This window comes from Etheostoma spectabile, chromosome 18, assembly GCF_008692095.1.
Source record: "Etheostoma spectabile isolate EspeVRDwgs_2016 chromosome 18, UIUC_Espe_1.0, whole genome shotgun sequence".
Lineage (NCBI taxonomy): Eukaryota > Metazoa > Chordata > Actinopteri > Perciformes > Percidae > Etheostoma > Etheostoma spectabile.
The window spans coordinates 5,699,199-5,725,200 of NC_045750.1; the positions used below are offsets into that span (position 1 = coordinate 5,699,199).

Consider the following 26,002-nt stretch of genomic DNA (forward strand, 5'->3'; position numbering starts at 1 on the left):
CAACAATATTGTTGTGTTGACTATTGGTGCTTTCAAAATATTCACACAATGAGATTTTTGATAAATAATCATCAGTAATGTGTATATAAGGTGGTAAAGTGGGTAAAGGAAAATAATAGAACAGTTACAGCAGTCTGGTGAGTTCAGAAAATGACATCACTTTACTGTAATGCAGCCTTTAAAACCAGGAAAAGACACTTATGCCATCTTACAATATCCAAAATCTAAGACGATAACTAGTCTCATATCACAATATCAATTTAATATTGATAGCCGAACCGCGACTAATCTAGCCGCGCTGTATTATTTGTTACAGGTTGATGCTCTCCAGGGTGTTGTTTTGTTGCCGTTGGTTGCACACATTTCTCCTGGCGGCCTGCCCTCTGCTCAGCAGGGTCCCATGCTTCAACCCCCGGGCTAGCCTACATGGCCTGAAAACTACCACAACGTGTGACTGCTACTCGGAAAAATGGGGACACGCCAAATCTCTAGATGAGCCGCAGCCGAACCCCAATGCAACATGTGTTGCAGGTTGAGTTTTATATATATATATATATATATATAAAAAAAAGACAAAATACAAAAAGACCAACACACTTGCTCAAGGTGCTTTACCTATGCAGTATGGTAAAACCGCCTGGGACTGCACAGTACAAGTTCTGATTTCAAATGTTTACTTAAAGTAAAAAGAGAGGCATTATCACAGCACAATGTACTTCAAGTTGGAACATTTTCCAACTCTAATACAATCAGAATCAGAATCAGAAATACTTTATTGATCCCCGAAGGGAAACTCTGTGTTACAATTGCTCAGATATTAGAAATATAAATAAAGAAATAAAGAAATATAAGGAGTGTGGATATTTACATAGTTAAAGGTATATTATGATACAGTATTTACATAAATAACATAATTAAGGTGTTGCAATGGTGAAAAGAAATAATAATAATAATAGTAGCAGTTGAGTATTGCACACATTACAAGCCAGTGTTATTGCACAAAACAGATAATAATGTCCAGTTTCAACCCCTCTAAGTGTCTGTGTGTCGGACACTTAGAGGGAGGAGTTCTAAAGTTTGATGGCCACAGGCAGGAATGACTTCCTGTGGCGCTCTGTGGTGCATTTTGCTGGATAGTTTACTGCATTGTATTGCAACTGTGATATTTTGTGAGCAGAATCAGAATATGCAACATTATGTCTGGTAGGCTAAATGCAGTAGTACAATGTTTACCTCTGAAGTACAGAGTAAGTCAGTAGTATAGGCCCACAGTTGCTTATGGGTGCTTCTGTAAGTTATTTTCAGTGTGCAATGGTTCTGGAGAAAGATGCAAGCAGTGAGACCAAGCAATCAATCCATTCCAAACCGGCATGTTTTTAACGGGCACTGCACTAATTATCTTAAAAAAAAACGTAACATATACAGTATATGAGATACTTCAAAGTCAGAGCTGCAGCTGTTTATTGTCCCTGTTGTCCAACACTTTATGGAAGATTTCACTTCAGAAACAGATGCTGACCTGCTTTCTGCGACCCATTTGCTAAAATGAGACACATCACTGAGTGAGAGCGTGGGATTTATTACTGTACTGTCTCTCACCTTGAACATAGCAGCCTGCGGCTCTCCCAGTTCATAGAAAGGTGGTTTCCCAGTTGCCATCTCTATGATGGTGCAGCCCAGAGACCAGATGTCCGCTGGCTTGCCGTATCCCCGAGGACCCTTGTCTATGATCTCAGGAGCCATATACTGCAATGTGCCTGGACAAACAAACATTTACATAAACACATAGACAGTTACAGTTTCAGGGTGTTTAATTATTTCCTGCAGAAACTCGATGCAGTCTCACTTGGCTGTCAAGTTATCAGATATATTTGGATCTGGATGTGTTGTGTTTTATTAATCCTTTATTGGCACTTTCAGATCTCTTTTGCTTTAAAACATTTTTGGAAACACACTTATTTGCTTTCCTGCTGAGACTCAGGCTCTGAGACTAATAACGTCCTGGAGTCCCGTCTGGTTTCCTGGGAACTCCTCCAGGCCCATAAATAGTCTAGACCATGACCCCTTGTAAACTTAGAAATGATCAATTTTATAATTTAGTCCTTGTAGGGATTTAAAAAAAAGCAAGGCTCACTGTTTCCAAGCTCTGTAGCTAAGCTAATAGCCTCCTTGCTCCAGCTTGACAGAGTGGTATCAATCGTCTCATCTTAACTCTTGATAAGAAAGCAATCAGCATATATCCAACATGCCAAAGTTTGTTTTTAAGCTGCCATAGAAGCGGTTTCCCCTGTTATTAGTCTTCATGCTAAGGTAAGACAACTGGCTGCAGCTTCAAGTTTCTTATGTTTTTTTTTCAGCTTCATATTTATCTTTTATCTAACTCTCAATAAGTGACAGGCCCAGTTTGCATGTATCCCCATGTTTGCGTGGGTTTCCTCCGGGTGCTCCAGTTTCCTCCCACCATGAAGACATGCATGCTAAGTAACTAAGACTACAGTTGAAAATTGCCCGACTAGCTAACACTGGCGCATTTACAGAAATGTTGATTAATGTGCATTGTTCTAATCAAATGTATGACACAAAAAGGTAAAATAGGCTCGGCCGATGACTGATCAGGAAAGTCTCTATAACACATTCTATAAGGACACAAAATATTTTAGTCAAAAAAAGTGGTAAATGTGACATCGACAGCGTATGAAAAAACAAAAAATAAAGCTCACATTAAGCCTAATTATAAGTTATGTCTGTCCTGAGTGATGACACAATTATTGTAAATGACTAGTCAGGTAACAAGAGCTTTAAGCAGGGCTTCTGGTCTTGTGCGAGCAGCAGGAAAAAGCCTCTGTGTTTTCAACTGATCACAGCTCAGACCAAAAGTAACATTTGCAGCTCCCAATTGAAAGGACTCTTTTGTTCTAAACATAGCTTGCTGGGCCGTGTCTGCTGCTTTTAGAAGCTTGTGTACACGCTGAGCTAAAAACAGGGCAGTGGCGCATTTATAGCCTGACTGGGCTATAAAAAGGAGTAGCCCAGTTTCCAGAAAGAGCTCCAGCATTCAGGGAAAGTCCCTGTCTGTTCCAATCAGCTGCCAGATGCAGCAAGAGTCAGGTATTCGGAGTGATATCACTGGATTACTGCTGGAAAACAGGTATTATCTGTATGGGGTTACGTCACTGCTCAGGTTTCATTTTGGCCACTACTGAGCAAAGTTTGGTCCCTTGTTGATTCACTAAAATGGGACTTTTCAAACATTCTGGAGGGTTTGTGTGAACAAGAACTAATTGAGGCCGTCAGTCAGTGGGTCGGAGCAAACCTACCTGTGAACGTCTCTGTGCAAGGGTTGATCCCAGCCAACCTCTTTGATGTGCCAAAATCTGATATCTTCAGGACGCCACTGTAGGTGTTGATGAGAACATTATCGCCCTGCGGTTTGAAAAGACATCCGTGAGAACTGTTAAACCCAATCCCCTCGCTGAAATTCCACAATTGTATTGAGATAATGTAAGGTGCAGGCAAATCCTCGAAAGTGACACACTGCGTGACATCCCAGTCAAAACAAGGTGATTAACATTTACGGGCCGCTAATGATTCTTATATGGCCGTGTTGTTGAATCAGGAGGACGCATGAGGTGACCTTAATGACCGTCTGTGATGGAAGTGTTATCAGTGTTGGTTTGTTATAACTGGGATATATCAGGGAGGTTTTTTTTTAAGAAACATGGAAGTTAGTATACTGTTGTAGATGAAGAGTTACCAAGAAAATGCTAAAATGCTCAGAGCAGGTGGGACGCTCTTGGAATGCATGTACACCCAATCACACTTACTGTACACAGAGAGTCACGAACAGCGAGGCATGTAATTCACTCCAACTCTTACAGTACATGTGTAATAGTGTCATGATGTTTTACTGTTTTTGTGAGGTAAATATATGTGTTAGGTGCAATATGTTATTACCACAGGATGTGTGTAATATGTGCAATTTACTGTTGACTGGTGCATGTGGTGCTGTGTTTGTTCATAACTGTCAAGGCATTTATTTATGTACGCAGCTTTTGAGTCCAAATCAAATTTCCCTAAGGGGACAATAGAGTATATTGTATCATGTCAAACCTTTAAAATCTCTAGTTTATACATTTTCTATCATTTGTTACTCTATACTACTTACATTACTTATTGTATGTCTGTCTGTCTTTGTGGCTTTGTGTCTGTGTGGCTTCCCATTTCTCTTTTTTGGTCTTTTGTTTTTGCATTGTCTTGTAATTATTTTACTCCGCTCTACACGTTTCCTTGTTGTTTACACATTTTAAATTGAAAAAGATATAGTTTACTTGTTATGAAACATACAACGTATTTGCCTTAGACACCTCTAGTCTGTTATAGTTGCATGCAGTCTGTCCATCTGTAGTTTTGTTAACTTCTCATGATGTTTTTGCAGTGCAACAACCTGTCAATCAAACAGAGAGGCCTCTGGCCAGATCTCATCTTTACCCCTGGATTTCCTGTTGACAAAGTCTAGATTTTGGTAGGTGGTGCGGTATTTTTTTTCCATTTCTGTTCAGCCGCTGTAGCCTTAACTGTTCATGCTAACTAGCTAGGTCTTACGCAGCCTGGTTGGTAGAATTTAAACACATTAAAAAAGGGTGAGAAGTCTCCCCTTAGAGATGGGATGAGAAGCTCAGTCATCATTGAGGAGCTCGGAGTGGAGTCGCTGCTCCTTCGCGGCGTTCACTAGTTGAGGTGAATCGGAAATCTGGTAAGGATGCCTCCTGGGCGCCTCCCTAGGGAGGTGTTCCAGGCAGGTCCAGCTGGGAGGAGGCCTCGGGGAAGACCCAGAACTAGGTGGAGGGATTATATCTCCAACCTGGCCTGGGAACCCCTCGGGATCCCCCAGTCGGAGTTGGTTGATGTGGCTCGGGAAAGGGAAGTTTGGGGTCCCCTGCTGGAGCTGCTCCCACCGCGACCCGATACCGGATAAGCGGACAAAGATGGATGCTATTATAAAAGTTTTTTTTCTAAATTCTCTAAATGATGCCTTTCTGGGACGGAACCTGCAAGAAGCCTATGATGGTACAAACTATTAATTGTGCAATAACTTGTGTCTGGTCACCTTGATGTCTCTGTGTGCTATCTGGTTGTCGTGCAGGTATTTGAGTCCCTCCAGGATCTGCCGAGTGTAGAAGCCGATGGTGGACTCGTTGTTTTTCAGAGGGCCCCATTTAGACCTCAGCAGTGCAGACAGACTCCCTGGACACCACGGGACAAAGTCCAACAATCAATATACTTACTCTGACCTCTGAGATCAGCAGAACAGTTCTGCAACTCACAAGTGTCACTGAGTCTGTAGAGTTTGTTTAAATTATATCTATGTCTATTATCTATTATATCTATATCTTGCTTGACCTTTTTGGAACTGTGAAAATTCACTCCAAGGTAATATAGTTCAGTGCAAGTGTATTATTTGGAAAAACACATACAGACAAGCAATAACAGCCACTTGAAGAGCTGGGTAAGCATCCTGTCCTTTCATTTAATCCTGTGCTCACACTTATTTTCTCTGACACTTCAAGTTGTTTGTATCTATCCCTCACTTGAATCCATTCCATCTTTCATTTCCACTTCATAAGAACATCGACAGCATGTCTCACCTCCAGGCACCTGCTCCATGAAGATCTTTATGAAGCCGTTCTCGCTGATGGAACCGAGGTACTGGACGATGTTCTTGTGCTTTAAGTGCTTGTGAAGCGCGATCTCCTCGTGGAGTGGCTGAGAGTACCTGTGTTAATAAAAACTCGGTTACAGCCGTGTATGTAGATGTGGTTGGAAAAGTACCAATGCTGGATATCATGCTGACAGAACAAAGAAGGTTAAATACCGCAGAACTTACTGAACACTCTGAAAATAAACAGTATTCTCTCATTTTCTCCATTAATTGTGTCTACAGATACAAATCTTTACAGTTCTTTATTTCCTATTTGGTGGGATCTTGAAGGTTTCCTGCTGAGTCAATCAAAATGATCCATTTGTTAAAAATCAAAATGTCCATAATTTTAGTTGTTAAAAAAAAAACTAATTTCCTTCTAAAATTTCCTGATTCAAAAATTGAAGCCACTTGCAGTATAGTGAACTTACTATAGATCATTAGTCCTTCAAAATAAAAGCATTGAAACTAGAAGTTACATGACTTTCCTTACATAACAAAAAAGCTAAAATTAAGCAATAACTTATGATGGCTAAAACAACCAAATCATACAAAAATAAAGTCTACATTAAGTTATTAGCAACTAATATACATTTTTAATTATCAATCAATACATAGAAAATTTTCATGATTAAATGATTAATCAATTAGTCTTTAAAAATCACCCATCACTAGTTCTGGGAGCCCATGGTAATGTATTCAAATGTCTTTTTGTCCGACCGACAGTCAGAAACCGAAAGATATTCGGTTCACTATCTTAGAAGTCTAAGAAAACCAGAAAATAAATCACACTAAGGGAGGTTTATTTGTGCTTATAAAATGACTCAGATCTGTTGCAGGTTAATGTTTCTGTTGACTGACTCATTTTGTTCAGCAATAACCTGGATATAATTACATTAAAAAAAAACGTAACTATGTTTTTGATGCTCCAAGTTATTCAGTAGAGAAAGAATGCTCATGGGGGTGCCATTGTCACCGTGTATTTCCCTTAAAGTGAATGACAGATAGATATAGAGTAGATGACATGCTGAAAGCCTAAAGGATAAACTAGAAACAACAAAAACATTGAGGCTGAAACTTGAGATCTGACCGGAACAAAAAGGTATCTCTGTGTCCTGAAAAGATGCCTACCAGCAATTTCTTTTCACTCAGCTCTCTGCATGAATCACACACCCTCTTTCTCTCTCTCTCGTTCTGCCTGTCTTGAGTTTTCAATCCACAATTATTAACCTCCCAAAAAAAGTCCCCCTGCTGACTTGCTGGTGTGATGAGTGTAACAAAGTGTGACAGTGGAATCATCTAGTCTGTGAGAGAGTCTTGCCATTTGAGATGAGTGGCTATACTGTAGAACTATACTGTCTGAAGACAGGCGTTTTAAGCAAAGACACTTGTGGGAATTTAAGGCAGAGGGTGGGAGTTCGCTGTCACAGCACCCCCACTAACCAGTCACTCAAGTGGTTTCCAGAACACTGAAAACCAGAAACCACCAGGGACACTGCAGATTGGAGCTTCACACTCTCAGTCGGAGGAAAGCAGCACTTCTCTTAATGATGCTCTACAGCAGTGTTGAACAAGAGGAGGCATTAACAGCTCAGCCACCTGTCATTTTAATCTTGGTGCTGGATAATAAAGACAAGATGTACAGGGAGTATGTCCTGATGAGTATGTCTGGCTTTAAAGTCAAATAAGATTATCCTCGTCGGAACATAAATGAGTGGCAATCTGCCAATCAGATGAGGAAACATCTTATAATGGTAATGTTTCTTTTATTTGCCAAGTACATTTACATTTCTATGATGAAAGTATTAGGATGGGCCAAATGCATTAAATATGGCATTTTTGTCTGTTGTTGGCACTATATCAATAGGTGGGAAACTTACTTTGAAGGTTCCCTGTGGACTTTTATGGAGCAATGTTTTAAGAGCAGTTTGTTCTGTGCATGCGCACGAGGACGCACCTACATGCATTCAATATGTAGGCCACGCAATACACATTTCTCCCGCCACTTCACGCTATTCACCAGTCCATTGCTGCAGGGTGCAGTCAATATCAAATATCCTAAGAGGCAGACGGACAGCTAGCAAGGGATTTTTTTTAAATGCTTGTGCCTGTAAGTAACATCAAGACTATTCATACTGCACATGACATTACATTATGTCACTGGCATTTCACATTCAGATACATTACAGAAATAATGATTCTGTTGCAGCGACAACAGTGTGAAACCATTATCAGGGAACATGGCAACCTTTTCCTGAGATGAAACCAGGACAGCTTCTCACCTGCTGTCTCTCTCGGGGATTTCTTTGATGGCCAGTCGGACCTGGTTGCTGAGGTCTCGGCCGGCGTACACCACTCCAAATGTGCCTTTTCCCAGAACCACCCTCTCTCCGTGCTCATCGTACTCGTAGTCGTACTGTAGAGACAGCAAGCATGCAGCACTCATGTAGTAGTATGTATGTGATTACAGATTCATGTTAATTAAATCCACTGAAATATTGAAATAATTGCTTCTATAATTTAACCTAATCTAATTTAACGCTGTAATCTGAGTTGCTGCATTTTTTTTAATTGAAGGAGCATAAAACACTAGAGTCCAGATCTAAATTACAATTTTTAAACATGTGTTACAAATAAGTACACAAAATAAAATAAAAAGTCTGATTATTTTTTTTACCTAAACCTGTAAATCTGGAAATAGTCAACCTACTTTCTTGTGTTTTGTGTACTTGTACCACTCTTTGCAAGATTATTGTTCTCTTGTTACAGAATCCAGTTACTGCATTGTGCTCCTGTTTTTCTTCTTTTTTCTTTTTTTAAGTGTTGGACAAATCCAACGCAAAATCCACTTCTTCTTTTAATCCAAACAAATATATTTGATTACTGATCTGTTAGTTCACTTTAACAAATGTTCATTTCTTGGTAATCAGATGACTTTAAACCTGTTACGTGGATTCCTGATTAAACCTCAGTGAGAAAGAAACTTTTCTTTGTGAATCTTTTACACGAAGCGATGGCGCTGGATTTAGGACAGGTTGTGTTACTAAGGGTAAGTTAAGGCTGGATACAAAAGCAGAGTTACATTCTGGCTGAGGACGATTATGTTCCAACAAACAGAGACATAAAACTAGCTCGAGAGAAACCTGTTCGCCATTTGATCCGTGCAGCGCCACGGAGTCAATAAAAAGGGGTGCGGCAACGTTTTTGGATAATTAGCTTTTCTTTTCCCGAGGCTTTGCTGGGAAGCAGCAGCAGGTGTTTAGTCTGTACTGTCACAAGTATACAAAGCACACAGGCCAAAACCCAGACTCATCTCAGCAGGTTACTGTTCATGTTCTCTGGGTTTGCAGCTGCAAACCAAATTAGTATAATGCATGTTGTGAAAGATTGAATTAAAAAAATGAGGATGGAAATCCTGAGTTTGGTTATAATGACATCATTTTATAAAAATCGAGGGAAATACAATATTCTTAACTTATTTCATTGCATTTCTCTGAAGCATGACAAGTAGTCGGATCATTGGCACCGAAAAGGAACTTGCCCAAAGCCATTTAACAGTTTTGAACTGTTGTCTGTCAGCAATTCTTTGATGGAAACATCACAATCAAATATTATTTCCTGTGACATTTAAAAAGCAGGCAAAGTGCACCACAGATACTCAACAGGATGTAACAAAACAACGCACACACAGGTTAATCATTTCTTGGCACCCGTCCTTTGAAAAAGAGTTGCATTACTGTAGAATTAGGAGACGTTGTGTTTTTTAAGGGTGAAAAAAATAAAAAGTAATCATTTGTAATGCAATTTTTTGAGACAAATTTTAAAATTGATTCTTTTGCCTTCAACATACATACACATATATATATATACACATATATACACACACATATATATACACATATATACACACACACATATACACATATATATATATATATATATATACATATATATATATACACACACACACACACACACACACACACACACACATATATATCTATATATATATATACACACACATATATATATATATATACACATATATATACATACACACACACACATATATATATATATATATTTATTTATTTATTTTTTAACCAAAGATTGAACTTGATATTTTCTGTTTGTGCAGATCAGCTGACGGCAACTACATCATCTCCGTTTCCAGTAAAAAAGGAGCGGAAGAAGAAAATGCAGAAATTGTTATGTACTTCTTCACAAATTAAATACATGTCAGACTGACTGACTGATGTAATGTGCTTTTCTTTTTTTTTTAAACAATTACTTTTTAGAAATGTCTCAAGATATATTGTCTCTTGAAGTGTATTATTCAACTTATGTTTTCGTTAAAGAAGGAAAGAAAACTGCAATACTCACTACTAACAAATCGCAATACTTCGAGACTCGCAATAAACGAAAACCGCAATAAATTGAATTGGTGCCCGTGTATTGTGAAAGAATCGAATCGAGACAAAAGCATATCGACCCAGCCCGAGGATTTTTGCTAAATCTGTGCTGGAGAAAAATCCAGTGGACTTTTCAGATCCATAAAATGTTATTTCCTTCATGGTAACAATGTTAGGATACCTGTATGTAATTAGCGGTGTATGAGGCTTTACTGAAAGGCTTAATTAAAGGCTCTGAACACCCACACAGGTGTTTTGAGTGGATCCGGCTGATTGGACCTCTTCTCAGGACTGTGTGGGTGTGTTTAGACTGACTAATTGACATCTTCCGGAGTCTCTTTTTAGCTTTAAAAAAAAAAAAAAGAAACTGTTGAGGAAGGATGAATGACACCTTTATCATTCTTATTGGTAGAAGAAGATATGTGACCTACTAAATTCCCATGAAAGCTCCTAACTGAGATCACCTGTGTGGGTGTTCAGAGGCTTTAAAGTACATGTACAGTATGCACATATAAGTAGTGGAACTGTGCGCCACTAGCTCTGGTGCAGGTGAACAAGTGACTAAAAATATAGGAAGAACATTTTTGATGCATTTTAAAGCAACATAAAAGCCATTTTCTTTTTAATATAATCAAACTTTATAAGGCTTTGAAACATATCTGAGCCAGTATGGACATTAACATGGTCTTCAGTCCGCTCACCTCTAAGGCGTCGCTGTCACAGTCTCCTTCCTCTGGACCTTTCCAGGCCTCCTCGGCTATGCTGTTGACCAGATCGCAGAATCTGCCAAAGACAAGCCCAAAATACAAATTATACACACACACGACAAAGAAATACACAGTGGAGTCCATACGTATTTGTTGATTTGAAATAAGATAAAAAAGGAGTACTGCTTAGTGTGGTATTGATACTAGATAAGAGAAGTGGTAGGACTAATGGGCGTAGCCTGGTACTCCTGTTTTTGGACATTGCAGGGGTCCATTATATCTATTATAATGATATCCATCCATCCATCTATTATTATTATTATTATTATTATTATTATTATTATTATTATTATTATTATATCATTAATGCCCTTGTTCCCAGATCCTTTACAACAAGAGAATAAGTATGTCCTTTTGTACACACACACACACACACACACACACACACACACACACACACGTATACATACAGTACATACTGTATATATTGCGCGCACACACAAACACACACACACACACACACACGCACACGCACACTGTATACATATACAAACACACACACTTTTTTGTGGGAGTGACACACATTGTACATGCAGTATTTTCACGAAGTACATATTGTGATTAAGTGGCAGTGTTTACTGTAGCTAATGTAGCTAATGCACTTATCCAGAAGGGGTTACAGTATACACACACACACACACACACACCTCCCACACATATATGTACATGCATGTAATGACCTCTGCCACTCTCATTGCACACAAGCTGTGAATCAGCACATTGTCGCACATGGCACGCCTGCAGGTGTTCTGTGGAGAAGTGTGCATGTGCACATGTACAGAAACAGGCTGGGTCTCTTCCACTTTTTACCACCTATTTCTTCCTTCCTTCCTTCCTTCCTCCCTACTCCTCCCTTCCACGCTGTCACTCCTTGTTTCTCTGCATTAAAGAAAGGCAGCATCATAACAGCATGACTCACTGACTCACACTCCACATAATGGAGCTGTTAGTGCTCGGGAGTGTCTGATGTGAGATTCACAAGTGTGAACATTCAGTACTTCACCGAGCAGCGAGCGAGGAACACAACGGTGTGGAAATGAAACAAGGTGTGTTCGTGGCGACGGAGAGGTGCGAATCTTCCCACCTACTTTCAGAGCTGACAAAAGTGCCTTAACTACTGTATAGCTAAACTCACTGCAGTGGGAGAGATTGTACAGTCTTTGTAGACTGACAGAAATATTTATGATCAAAAATATATCAGACAAATCAAATGTTGATTTAATGACACCTGGATTTTAGGGAATGAAACTCATTGTTTATCTTGTGAGTAACAGTGGTTGTTGGAGCAGGTTGTTCATTAATCGTAGTGAATTGAATATAGTTTTTGAATATTGGGTACTTGTGTATTGGATACTTGTATTTTGATACGTGAAACCGTGAACCCTAAAGAAATGTTTTTACTGGAAACAGATCACATAAATTCAATGGTACATTTAAAAAAGAAAAATTTAAAATTGTTTGTTTTTGCAGGGACGGCACACAATTAAAAATAATTACACCAGTTAACTGGCAGCTAATCTGCATCCGTTGTCCCTGGGCAGGTAGACAAAAAACAACAACAACAACAACAACAACCACAAAACAGAAAATACACTACACAAAACAACGAAACAAAGGAATCAGTAATTAGCTTATCATATTTAAACCTTTAAGGCCGTTTGTTACTTTGGAGACAAAAAATGTAATGTATTGTAATATTGGTACCATTTTCTAATAAGACACTCTTTATAAAAGGATTTAAACGTTGTAACCCCACTCCTTACAACGCAATGTTCTCTTTTTACCACCCCCTAGTTAACATAACATCTGGAAAATCATTTAACTGAATCAAATGTATCGTATCCTTCACTGAGATTGCTTAAAATCTTAGTTGGATGGGATTAATGGGATCTCCACTAGAGTTTATAATAAAGTTCTGTGGGTTTGAACAACTAACCAGCATTAGTTTATAATGACAGACACAAGTAATGCCATTTTACAGAAGTTGAGTAGTAGTAGAGATTTTTCACAACCTGAAACCCCCCCCAAAATGTAAGTAAGTAAGTAAGGAAAGAAACTTTACTTATATAGCACTTTTCACAGCCAAGAAGAGTCATAAGGTCCTTTACAGTAAAACCAATTAAAACAGCAACACATAAAATACTAAGCCGTATTGCTAGTTAAAAGCTTGCCTAAAAAGATGTGTCTTAGCTAAAAGCTAAGACCATTAGAGAGCCATTAGGAAAAACACTTAATAAAGAATGCACTGGAACGTGGTACAGTAAAATCTGATTAATTTGTTAGTATTGTGAACTGTGATAAAGCACCACTGTGCATGAGTAAGGCCTCACAGAGCTGCGTCCATGGCTGTAGACTGATAAGTTTTGTTGTGTGTCCATTAACAAAACCACAAAAGAACTCTTCTTCTCAGATTCAGTGCCAAAGGTAATAAATTGACAGGTGTGTTCTGATTTTAAGCAGATTTTCCATTACTGGCTCATAAAACCCAATACTATCAATTTCAAAGTAGCAGGCAAAGGTCATTATCTCATTATCATCCCATTAAATAAAGATTTAGATTACTAAAACACTTTATAGTCTATTGACAGTTTAAAACTCAACCTTTATGAGCTTAATGATGTCAAACAAACAGAGAGAGCGAGAGAGAGCGAGAGAGAGCGAGAGCGAGAGCGAGAGAGAGAGAAAGAGAGAGAGCGAGAGAGGCACTGAGAACCGACCTTTTACAATGCATCTCCGTACAGAAATAGATCTGGAAGTCCTCTGAGTTGTGAAGCACGTAGAGGAAGGCACTGCGCTCGTCAAACTTGGAGATGCTGAGGAGAAACGGACCAGTTAGTTGGATGATGATCCCATTACAGCAGATATGACTCTGAGAATGAATGAGGTCTTTCACTTGAATTATGACATCAGCAATTAATCTCTGGGTATGAAATAAAAGACTGTCATTGCATGCGGAGGGCCACTCCATCAAAATATAAACCCCAGTAGATGTGACGAATGCTGCAGGATGTAATAACAACGCATCTTATTGACATGCACAGAAATATCATTATGAGAGTTTGTTTCTGGACAATGCGTCTGGAACAAACACAAAACTTGTTTTGCAAACTGCCAAATAAAATGATGCTGAACTTCTGCACAAAAGGAGCTTCAATTCAACAACTAAATGGAAACATTTATCCGCTGGGATGAGCGCTTGTCCAATTCTTTGTGCGCCAAGGCCAGAAGTGCCGAGCCAGACAACGAAGCAACTGTATTTGTGGTCGTATTGTTGCTCGAAGAGCTGCTTTTGTGTCCTGCTGACTGTCTGCAGGCTGAGTGGGCACAGAGAATGAGTCGGTTCCCTAGCAACATGCGAGCACAGCCTTCCACTGATCTGACACTGAATTCCTTTGAGGACCACGGAAAAGGAGACGCAGAGAAAAGACATCATGAAGACTGTCCGTGGTAGACTGTCTGTGCTGTGGCTCCATTAACAACTGTGAGAGGTGAAGTGATAGTGTGTAAAATCTGCACGTTGCATGCAACTAATAAAATGCTTAGCTACCTCTGCACATACAACATCTTACTCCCTTACATGTTTACAATTAGCAGTGAATATTTGGCTTATGATGCTATACTTTGCTGTTTTATTGTTTTTTTATTGTTATTGAGTTTTTTCATTTCTCACTAATTTTGACATTGGTATATATCTAATACATGTCTATATTTCATATTTTGGGACAATGCTAGTAAGGTCTTTATTCTAACAGTTGTCTTTCTATGGATGAGATTTTTAAAGAGAAACGTCTTTAGCCATAGCGGCTAGATGACGGTGGTAATGTCGGCCTGTTGGTTCACCACTTTCCAGATTAAAATATCTCAATCACTATTTAATGGATTGCCATAGAAGTTTGAACAGACATTCATAAATTCCCTGAGTTACATATAATATAACTGTAATAATGTGATCCCTTCACATTTCGTCTAGCGCCACCATCGGGTCAAATTTATTGTGTTGGTTTGTGACTAAATACCTGCAAAAATGGACATTCCCAGCAGCCTCAGCTGTATTTTCTGTTTAGGTTTAATCAGTAATTAGCATGCTAACACATTAAGATGGTGAACATGGTAAACATTATACATGCTTAACATCAACAACATGTTAGCATTCAGCTCAAAGCACTGCTCTGCCTTTCAACTGCCTCGCAGATGTCTCCTTCATGGTCCGGTCTCTCCCAAGAAAAAGATTTTAATCTTGATTAAACCGTTGTAAAGTCCATTCTGTGAAAACTGAACAAAGCCTCTCTCGTCTGTTTCAATCGGTGTCAGAAATCTGTGTCATACATCATTACACTTTTTTCCTTCCTGAAGATTTATCTGCGTGAACCTGAACATCCAGTACTTTAAACCAATCCTCCTTTCCTTTTCTGCCCCTTTCACAACCATCTCATCTCACGTTACCACAGCGAATGGAGTGACTGTTAGAACATGAATATATATTTTCCTGTGTCTCGACCTCGAGATCATCGTGAACTGATCCCTGCTTCATGTTGCTTTGTTCTCTGTGTGCTTGTTACGGCTTTCACAATCAAATCATAATATGTATTTGTTTTGTCAGTATGTTTTGTTGCTATTATTGCACATTGGAATGCATGTGATACTCCCTAATGTGAACACAATATTAAACACAGTTGAGAGATTGATAACGGTGGAAACATAATGACAGGTTTCGTGGCATCCGCTCCCACGGCAGAAATTATATATACACACACATACATTCATCTGGAGGCTTGCGTAGACTGGGATCGAGACCTACTCCATACTGAAAGTGTCCTGGGATAACCTCTGTTATGAATTGCCACGATAAATAAAATTGAACTGAAATCTGGTAACTTTTAGAGATGTAGTGAAGCTAAACAATATTTTTCCAACCCATCATATGATGATAAATTCAAACCAGTCCCCCTCTGGAGACAGATGTGGGGTCGTTGTCACATCACTCAGCTGTAACATGAGTGTGTCATTTAAGACAGCAGCCACTGACCTGACACCTCGTACTGATGTGGCGCTGAAGTTCCACTCATGGATCCCCTTGTTCTGCAGGATAGATCAGAACAAATAACATCGTAACAGCTTCTGGGAGAGGTGAAAATCAATCAATGCGCAGATTGATTGCAGTTGGTTATAGCATATGTATTTTATAAAAACATTAAGTCAGTGTAGCTTTTACTGCGATCAATTTCCGGTAAGCAAGAGCTTCTATTTACATGCTGCTGTAAGCAATAATGTTCTATAATATAAGAAAACAATCAATAAGACAGACACACAAAGAACTTCATGACAGGAAACAAGTCCATTATTGCAGCGTAGCATCTAATCAAAGATAAAACCAAACAGGCAATCTGACAGTCATCATCCGTCTGTTAACTTCTGTTGGCAAACATGATGAGTCATTAATAAGTTTACTCATTTGCATAATGAGCAGGTTCCCTGCAGCTTGATAAAAAACACATTTTAGGTATGGCAATTTATGCCAACCAATCAGAAACAGGTATTTTCTGTGGCTATGTTATGCTGATTACTCACCTTGCACAGTAGTCTCTGTTTCCTATTAGCCTTTATATCATATTTCCAGTACATTTGCATAAAATGTATCATATCATTTCAGATTCATTAACATTTGGCTCTCTCTGTGAGATGGATCCTAAATGTTTTTGATGTTTCATCTCAGATTCAAGAATGGATTATTACTACAATTTGTCAATTGCAGTGTTGGCTGATCTAAGTAATGGACACCTACCTTGTCATCAGAAGCAACATGCCAGATAGACACCGTGTTGTCATCCACGTCTTTGTTGATGGACAAATATGAAGGCTGGTATACTTTGGTAGGCTCTAATATCAACACCTGGAGAGGAGATAAATGTTTCGGATTACCCTTCTTCCTTTATTTACCCATTGCAGCCTAATAAATCTCAGCCTCTGATTGGCCCCTGAAGCTGCATCTTTTGCGTTTAATTGGTTCCTTGGATGAAGTCACTTACAGGAAATCGGACAGAGGAGACGTCTTTCTTGGTGGCCTCCACCAGAAAGTCCATCCAGAAGTCTACCAGCTCCTGCCTGGGGGCCGGCTGCTCCACGCCAGGTTTCTTAAACTGTTGGTAGATCAAGATTGTCTCCACTAGCGAGCTCAGATACCTAACAACCAACCAGAGAGAGTAAACAAAGATACGTTTTATTCACTGCGCCCTGAAAAGGGTCAGAATCCAAATTTATTAATGAATACTTTTATTTATTACATCAAATGTCAGACCCACACAAAACTTAATTAATTTCCATTTCTCATCAGAAAAACATCTGCAAAAAAAAATTAATAATTTGCATGTGTGTTAAGTTGTTTTAAGCCCATGAGCAAAGATCCAGAAGGATCACAGAAGCAAACAAAACAATATGATTGTGTTTCCGTGCTGGGGCTAATTTTTCTTTCTGACATTAATGGAAACTTAAAGAGTTTTAACAGCGCAAACACAAATAAAGAACAGCAGGGTCTTAGGCACCGCACAAAATGAGCTGCAGACAGTTAACTGTGGTCCTCCACATGCCGGACATCTGATACCGTCTCATAAAATCTGAAATGACTGAAAGCCCGTATTGGAGGTAGTTTGTTCATCCACTAAGAAGGGATTATGTGAGAATAGAATTTATTCGTTATTTTAAAAGACTTATCATTTAAAAGTGATGATTTCCAAACCTCCACACTCACAGGTTAGGTCAAAGTTTTTGTTTGTTAGTTCACAAACGGTTTGGCCTCATAAGTAGAAATGTCACTATCACAAAATGGTGGCGATCTAGTCCAATTGCTTGCTTCGAGAGTTCTTTCCTGTTGAAGAAAAATTATATCTTTCTACAGAGCTAATTATTTGCATCCTAAACCATTTTAAACTCTGCACAAAATGGCACGACAACAGGCGGATGTACTCATCGAAACCCATGTAAAGACAGAGGTGCTGTTAAAATGAGCAACGTCCGTTTCTCGTGATATTTTCTGTTCCCCATGCAAAACACACCAAATGCTTTCACAATGGCCACAGATGGCCACTGTGGTTTCGAGGCGAAGCAGAGCTACACATCGGATCACGACTACACCGGCGCAGTTGGTAAAGGATTCGGTCTAAAAATGTGTTTTTCAGCATGCTAATCTGAGAGCGGCGTATTCGTACTCTCACCAGATGGGGGCTTTGAGTTTGAAGAGTTTCTCAGAGGCCTGGATGACCCTGGTGTTGTCACAGGCCAGGATGCTGGCACCCAGGAAGAAGCCCACGTCCCAGTAGCTCTGCAGCTTGTCCAGGCTGCCTTTTTTTCCCAACAGGCTGCTCAGCTTCACTCCTGAAAAACACGAGTTTCAAAACAATAAGAAGATCTTTTTTGATGATGCATTTCCACAGAGGTCATTGCAAACTGAGATTTCAAGATAACTGAGGAAAGACTGGAACAAAAAAAAGTTCTCAAAACATGTTTACACTCTTCTTGGACATGCCATAACTTGCAGTACAAAGGTTTGATTTGTCATTGTATTCTGCAAGAATGGTGAATGTTTTTTAAATTTTGTTGCTACATGTCCTGCTGCAGTCACTTGGAGAGGCTAGATACGCGTAGGGGGATAACAGGGTCTAGACTCTAGAGAGACGGAGGGTGTGGCTGCAGGCGGATTTCCCAGGACTTCTTGTTCCGTTTCCCACATTCGTGAGCTCCTCTGAGCCTCAGATTTCAGGGCAGAAGAGCAAGGACGTAACAGGAGGAAATGTTACCATAGATACGGTGGAACCAAATTTCTTCTTTATCAGAGCAGGTATAATATATACATATATTTAATATAATAGACTGGATCAAATGACTCTGTAATGTGACAGGGTTCACTTGTAGTGATGCACTAAGAACATTATCACGAAACTCCGCAGTGCCCATCAGCACCTGTGGAGCTTTGTAGCTTCTCTCAGCTCACGGTTTACTCTCATGGCTCTCATAGAGTCGTTTTCAGCTGCAGGAGACAAGCTAAACAGCAGACAGACACATTCGGCGAATAGTTAGTGAACATAGCCAGACATTTCACTCCTGAGTTGTTGGAGATCAATACATAGCTGAAGGGAGAGTGAATACTGGACTTGCATTAATCAAGCAGACAGAAACAACTAATTTCTTCCAGATATGTAAACAGGAATCTGCAGTGGTGTGTCCGCTGGGTTGATAAGAGAGGTGAGACTGAGCCAAAACAGTGGTGTTGCAAACAGGCCTCCAAGGTGTGTCCCGGGCTTTGAAGCAAACTGAACATAGTGACCAATAAATCTGAGGAGGATTTTTTTTTTCCAAGCGTCACAACCCCCACAAACTGACTCGTTTCACTGTCACAATTTGATCCATTCGGTTTGATAACATTTGGAAAGCCTAGAAGAAAGACATGATGAAATCATTTAATGCCCATTCAAGTTAGAGGAGCGTTAAACAGGAAGTAGCCAGTCATTTTTGGCTCCATGATTGCTTCATGCGCCTCTAAGCAACTCTCATAGCAATGAACAGGACTCATAATACACCCATGGTTGTGCGCCGTTAAACCAAAACAATTCAGTTCCATTAATAATTACATAGATGGTTGCACATTACAAAATACAAACTTACTTCTTGTATTTCATTACCTTTTTCTAATATATGCCCTGGATAGATACGGCTGATCATAAAGGACAGTTTCAAAGAAATTAGACATCTCCAATCTAGGGCCCACTCACCCACTTTACGAAGCTCAAAAGATGAGTCAAACTGGTGTCCGGCTGCCAGAAGCAGAACAGCGTAGTTGATGCCAGAGTGTAGTGTTGGCTCGGACTCAAACCCCTTTTTAAACCTGAGAGCAGAAGAAAGAAATGACTTCAATAAACACTTTTCCTCCACAAAATGCGTCATTCCAAATCATTCTAACACCTCTGAGGTAACGGAGGGCTTCACGGGGCTCCTTCGGCTCCCTGAAACACTTCAAGTTATAAAAAACAATTACAGCCATATTGAGTTGGGACCACAGAACGGCAGACCACAACTGAGGGTACCCTCGCAAAACAAGACATTTTCATTTATTTAATGAGCAATCTGTTGAGCTGAGGGAATGGGTGTGAACGTTATTAGGGACCTCTGCCAAGCTGTGACATGGAACTGAAAATAACAGCCAGATGGGAGCTTGATAACGCAAGCAGCATATTCAATCAACTAAGATATGAGATCTTAAGAGCAATTTCCAGATGAAGCCAATATGCAGCCTTGTGTTATTATTATTGCTCAGTTATTAAGACTACTTCCGTCAGCTTCTGTTAACCTCCATATGCTCACATGACTGCCATACTCATAGAAAAATTGCAAACAAGATAGACCCACGTAATTACCTGATTTGAATCAGAACAGCCTGGATTTAACAACCCTCCACATGCATCTGCATCTACTGTATGGGCATATGCAAGTAGATCCTGCAGGCTTTTCAGAAGCACACTCATGCCGTGAGCATCCACCGTTATCATCAAAAAGGTCTCAACCAGGTTCAACTCTGGACTCAACTTAAAAATCACTCTCCAAAATAAAGGCTGCCATATTTCCAGCTTATATCATTTGGACGAAATGCTCATAATAAATAACTTATAGAATTAGTTTATAGTAATGAGCCCCTTAGGAAAAACACTAGGGGGGGAAAACTTATTACTGAGCTTCCTCATGATATTTGACTTATTTTCTTTCATTCTTTAAAAAAAAAAAATTAGAATCAATTTATCTTGACACTCAATCATGCAATTAAAGATGCATAGATCGGTCTAAGTTAAAATTAGCCAAATTTAAATCTGATATTTATTCAAGATGAGGCTATGTGAACGATACCTATCCTCTCAAATACTGTATGTTTTGGTCTGGGTCTAAGTTTACAATTTTGAGGCAATGCATGCTGGGGCATACTAAGACATGCCATATTATCCTGTGGGTGGTTTCTGAATGAAAAAGGCCAGACATTAACTAAGGAAAAATGATTTTCTTTCATACTCCTCTAGATTAATTCTAAAGATGAACGTATTTACATAATGCATACATGCAATAGACGGGCTACAACCTTTGAAACTAGAAAGCGGGTTAATTTTGTTGAAGTGAAAAAGCCCACAACATTACGGTTTCATTCAGTGGTTGAGGGAAGCGAGGTATTGTATGTGTTTTATGTTTTTTTAGCGAAATGTGAGAAATACCTTTAAATTCTGCTACTACTTGTAATACCTATGTTGATCTTTGAATTAACTACCACCAGCAGCCTGTACTGCTGACACAAGGCAGAACTAATGCATTTTGCATCTGAAGCTATTAACAGTACCATATTACTTTAAAGTGCTCATGTTATGCTCATTTTCAGGTTCATACGTATATTTAGAGGTTGGACTAGAATAAGTTTATGTGGTTTAATTTTCAGAAAACATCATCTTTTTGTTGTTGCTGCTGCTGCTGCTCTTCTTTTCACCCTGTGTGTTGAGCTCTCTGTTTTAGCTACAGAGTGAGGCATCTCACTTTTGTACCATCTTTGTTGGGAGTCGCACATGCATAAGTACTGCTAGCTTGTCAGTTTCAGAGCATGAGGGGGTGCCACGCTAGCAGCTAGGCGAGCATTATAACGTGGGTAACAAAGTGACGCACGTTCTTCACTTTGTAAACCTATAACATGCACAAAAAACACAATAAATGAAATTAGGAAAGCCACAAAGCATATGAACACTTTAATCATTGCTTTCTTTTTCATCTTAAAAAAATCTTCGTTTTGCAATCATTTCATTTTTAGATGACAGGACTGGAACATCTGCATGTTGTTCTCATGCTTTTTTGCACATTTGCTTTGAAAGGCCTAACAAGTTGTGCAACCTTTTGCACGTCACTGCTGTAATGACCTGTCATTTGCAGACTCTTGGCACATCCTTGAACGAGACTTGTAATTCTCCTCACTACAAAAAAAGGGTTTTACATTTATGATAACAGCTATTTAGTTCATTTATTCCTGGCACCATTCAAAGTAAACTCTTAATAGTGGGATGCCACGATCCAGGGAGTCACTTTAAAAAGCATCTATCAAGCATCTTGCCCTTTGAAACATGTCTTCAAAACAATATTTATATGTATGACTCAGTGTTTGTCGGAGCCACTTGGCATCCTCTCTCACCATTGTGTGCCGCTGTCTCTGCTCGGTGTGTCAGTGAAGTGAGACTCCAGGAACATGTCCTTATAGATCCGTCCCACCAGGCAGTAGATGTCCGAGGCTACCTGTTCTTCGTCCTCCACCAGGGGCAGCATTATGTCCAGAGCCTTCTGTCTGTCGCCGGGCAGGTTCCTCCTACACTCACAAACACACAGCATGCAGAGCCAAAACGGAGGTAAATTGGAGTTTGGTCGTATTTTAACGGGACTGAATTGCAATGAAGCAAAAAGTAATCCTCTTTGAGCAAATATCTATCCAGGCATATGGAAAGCTGTCATGGGTATTTGTGACTAACAACGCATATGAAGTGTTAGAGATCACACCATCTTAATCTTAAAGGGGCACTCCACCGATTTGATATGCATATACACTCTACATCAGGCATGTGGAGTGCTCAGCCTGGGAAATAGTTGTGTGCTCTGGAGGGAGCTGACAAGCCACTGAGACTCACATTGAGTTGCATTATGGGAATTTAAGGTTGTGGTATTTGAGGTTGGGTGTCAGGAAATGTTGACCTCTATTAAAATCAATTTGGGGCCTTCCTCCTTTTTTAATGTTTCTTTGAAAGTCCCCCAAACCTTTTGGAAAATCATTGCTTAATTGTGGATTACTGCCAAATCCTTAAAGGTGACATTGGCTGCATTTACTGATGAAAATATAAGAATTGGCCAATTCCAAAAAAACATCAAATACATTTCAAATGGCCGGTTTAAACCTTTCACAGTCTATCAAAGCAGATAAACACGCGTCATGTAAACACTCCTTTCCATTGCTTTGCATTTTTGGATAATTAAATATAAACTATAGGTGTTTCCACAATTCATGAAGGGAGTAACAGGTGGCTTACCTTCTCCTGTTTAACAACAATGGGAGCTATAAGGGTTGCACTCTTTGCCTACAACAACAGCTGATACCAAAGGGACAAACTTATTTCTTAACGCAGGATTGTGACTCTGTGATTGGCCCTTGCAATTTGTGTATGACTCTGATTGGTTTAGCAGGAAGGGGAACTCCTCCAACAGCTGATTGGATTTAGGTAATGATTGATTAAGAGTTAGGTCTTCCTGAAAGAATTCACACTGAGCTACATTTCAATCAGGAGAGACTAGTTGCAGATATGTGACAACTATACACAGCATGATGAAATGTACATTTATTAGGATAACAGCTGAATTGATTTAGGAGTGCATCGATTAAAAGTTGGGTCTTCCTGGAAAAATAAAAGTGAACCAACCACCAATTAATGGCCTACCTGAATGTGGGGACAGGACACCTTAATGGAGTACTCCACTAATTTAACAGTTATTAATGAGATAGCATTGTTGGACTGAAGATGGACAATTTAAAAAGTAAAGGATCAAAATTGAAGCAACGGAACCAGAGATAGTCTTTTTTTATTCCACAGGTTTGTTGTTTTTTTAAACCTTTTTTTTTTTTTTTTACATTTCCCCACGATGCAACCCGACCTTCGGTAAGAGGAAACAAGAAAAAAAACTTGTTGCCAAGAATAAAGCAAAAACATTAAAGTGCTGCATGATAGCATAAGCAATCCAATTTGCATAACACAATTAAGTATAAACAGCGCAAATAGTGCCCTGTATTTTCGTAGGTGCATTCAATAATTCCGTCCTAATCCTATTTATTATGCTAATTTATGCGGCAAAGTGCTTCAGAACCTCAGTTCCACGGGCGTCGTTTTGGTTCTTGAGGGAGGAAATTTCGATAAGGCTCCGTTAATGAACGCATCACAACACAGACTTTAATAAGATATATGAGAAGTGTTGCGAAGTTAAGTCTCACACAAACACAATGTGTGATACAAACATAGCGTGGCTTCTCTCCAGAGCGTGAAGGTTAAATAAAACATATGAGCTGACAGCTATTACCATGGAGACGGTCCAGAGGGAGACGAGACCTGCTCTCTCCTAATGCATTGCTCTATTTTCTCTATTTCTCCTCTCTAGAGTGCAGATTGGTATTTGGATGGAGGAGATTCTTCCCTCGCTGCTGTCAGGCTCCCAGCAGCGTTCAACGCTCACATGCTTGAAGCTGCCCTGCTGCAGACAAGAGGCTGAAGCCAATTAGTACACACACGCACTTCAACCTGGCAGATTCATTTAGAAGCAGAGCCCCTACTTCAGACCAATCATCAAGCGTTTTGTTAAGGTCGAATGATGATAATCTCAGGGCTCGGCGAGGGCTGCACGCTGCCTGGTCAGAACTTGGTGAAGAGTCATTGGAATTTTTACAAGTCCACTTGTGGTGGAAAATGCATTCAGGTTCAAACTGAGAATAGAAAGGTTTTTCTACCTAATCACTCTATTGTGCAGCCTCTTAAAACATGCAATCACTACTGTATAATATCCGTCATTTTGTATTCAGGCTTCAATAAAGTTATTTCACTGGTTAAATGTCAAATGAATTACATTTTCTTTTTTCTTAATGGAAAAGACAGCTTCTATTGGGGGACATTTTACTGTCCACTAGGAGAAGACAACAAGGATACAATTATTTTAGATAATGCCCGTAGTTTTTACTATGGCAACAGAGGTTATTATTAGGACATTTAAGTAGGTCAGAGGCAAAGAAAAGCTACAGGGTAGACGGCGCTTACAATACTGGAATATACTTACAATGCAATAATATAAATGAGGACATAGTACATTTCCTGGAAAATCAATTGATAAACTGACACAATAACCAAATGGGTTTGCTTTTGTCTAATTTAGTGAGTTATATAATTTAGTGAGTTAATATCTGACAGTTCATCCCATTGATGAATAAATCCTAAAAAATGTCCAAAAATGTATTGCCAAAATTACCCAATACGCACAGAAATATTAAAAGGATATAAGTAGAGCTTGGTAATATATTGCTATCGTGATATGAGACTAAATATCGTCTTAGATTTAGGATATCGTAATATGGCATAAGTGTTGTCTTTTCCTGGTTATAAAGGCTGCACTACAGTAAAGTTATGTCATTTTCTGGACTACTAGACTGTTTTAGCGGTTGCCTTTACCCACTTCATCAATATATCCACATTATTGATGACTATCAAAATTCTCATTGCGTAAATATTTTGTGAAAGCACCAATAGTCAACACGACAATATCGGTGCGTTATAGATGCGAGGGAGATATTTGGTCAAATATATCGTGATATTTGATTTTCTTCATATCGCCCAGCCCTAGATATACGGTAGTTATTATAGCATGAATGGTATGAAAGAATATTGTTTAGACGTTAAGACAAATTAATATAATCTTGAGCAATATATTTTCATGGTCTGAGACCAAGAATATGAAAGTAAAAATATACATAAAAAATATGTTGTGTATTTCAGTGAATTCCAATCAAAATGCTGCACTAATTTTAGGTTCTCTAGAATGACCAGTGTCAATTATATAATGAACATGTAATCAAAAAAACGCCATCCTAACCATGAAATTAATCATATCAGCAGCAAGATTGTTTAAAAAACAAAAATATTGAACTAGCCAAATTATCTTTTGCCTCAACAAAAACAACGTCTCATTACACATGAACTAATCCCATGTAACAGCTATTGTAGTTTCAGTGACTAATCCTACTCCGTTGGGTAAGCTGACACACAAGACCTCCCACCGCTGTTTGTCTCTACTCATAGCGTCCTGTTCTATACTTAAGTCAGAGAGTGTCTTCTGTCATTAACACTCATCATATGAATCTGTCTCACAAAAAATGTCTCAGTGTTGCTGCCTTGAACTCCTTAACACGACAAGACGTCCTGGTAATGGGCCAGACAGTAACAGCGGCATCTTGGCACCCTGCAGAAACCTTTTCCAATCGTTGCCAAATTAAAAAACAGCACGCTTTATTGCTGTTTGAGGCAGACGCACAACAAAAA

At 39.2% G+C, this 26,002-nt stretch overlaps 1 protein-coding gene across 2 annotated transcripts in view; it reads right to left on the minus strand.

Moving 5' to 3' along the window:
- map3k5 (mitogen-activated protein kinase kinase kinase 5) overlaps positions 1-26,002 on the minus strand; it is a 77,638-nt gene that overhangs the window by 14,695 nt on the left and 36,941 nt on the right. For both annotated transcript variants that reach the window (XM_032543722.1, XM_032543721.1), the window contains exons 7-19: positions 22,078-22,248; positions 19,640-19,752; positions 18,086-18,245; positions 16,904-17,057; positions 16,660-16,767; positions 15,904-15,956; positions 13,595-13,690; positions 10,812-10,893; positions 7,981-8,114; positions 5,646-5,773; positions 5,108-5,244; positions 3,318-3,423; positions 1,600-1,757 (exon numbers count right to left, since the gene is read on the minus strand). In XM_032543722.1, coding sequence (XP_032399613.1) covers positions 1,600-1,757; positions 3,318-3,423; positions 5,108-5,244; positions 5,646-5,773; positions 7,981-8,114; positions 10,812-10,893; positions 13,595-13,690; positions 15,904-15,956; positions 16,660-16,767; positions 16,904-17,057; positions 18,086-18,245; positions 19,640-19,752; positions 22,078-22,248 — 1,600 coding nt within the window. The remainder of the gene's footprint in view (positions 1-1,599; positions 1,758-3,317; positions 3,424-5,107; positions 5,245-5,645; positions 5,774-7,980; positions 8,115-10,811; positions 10,894-13,594; positions 13,691-15,903; positions 15,957-16,659; positions 16,768-16,903; positions 17,058-18,085; positions 18,246-19,639; positions 19,753-22,077; positions 22,249-26,002) is intronic.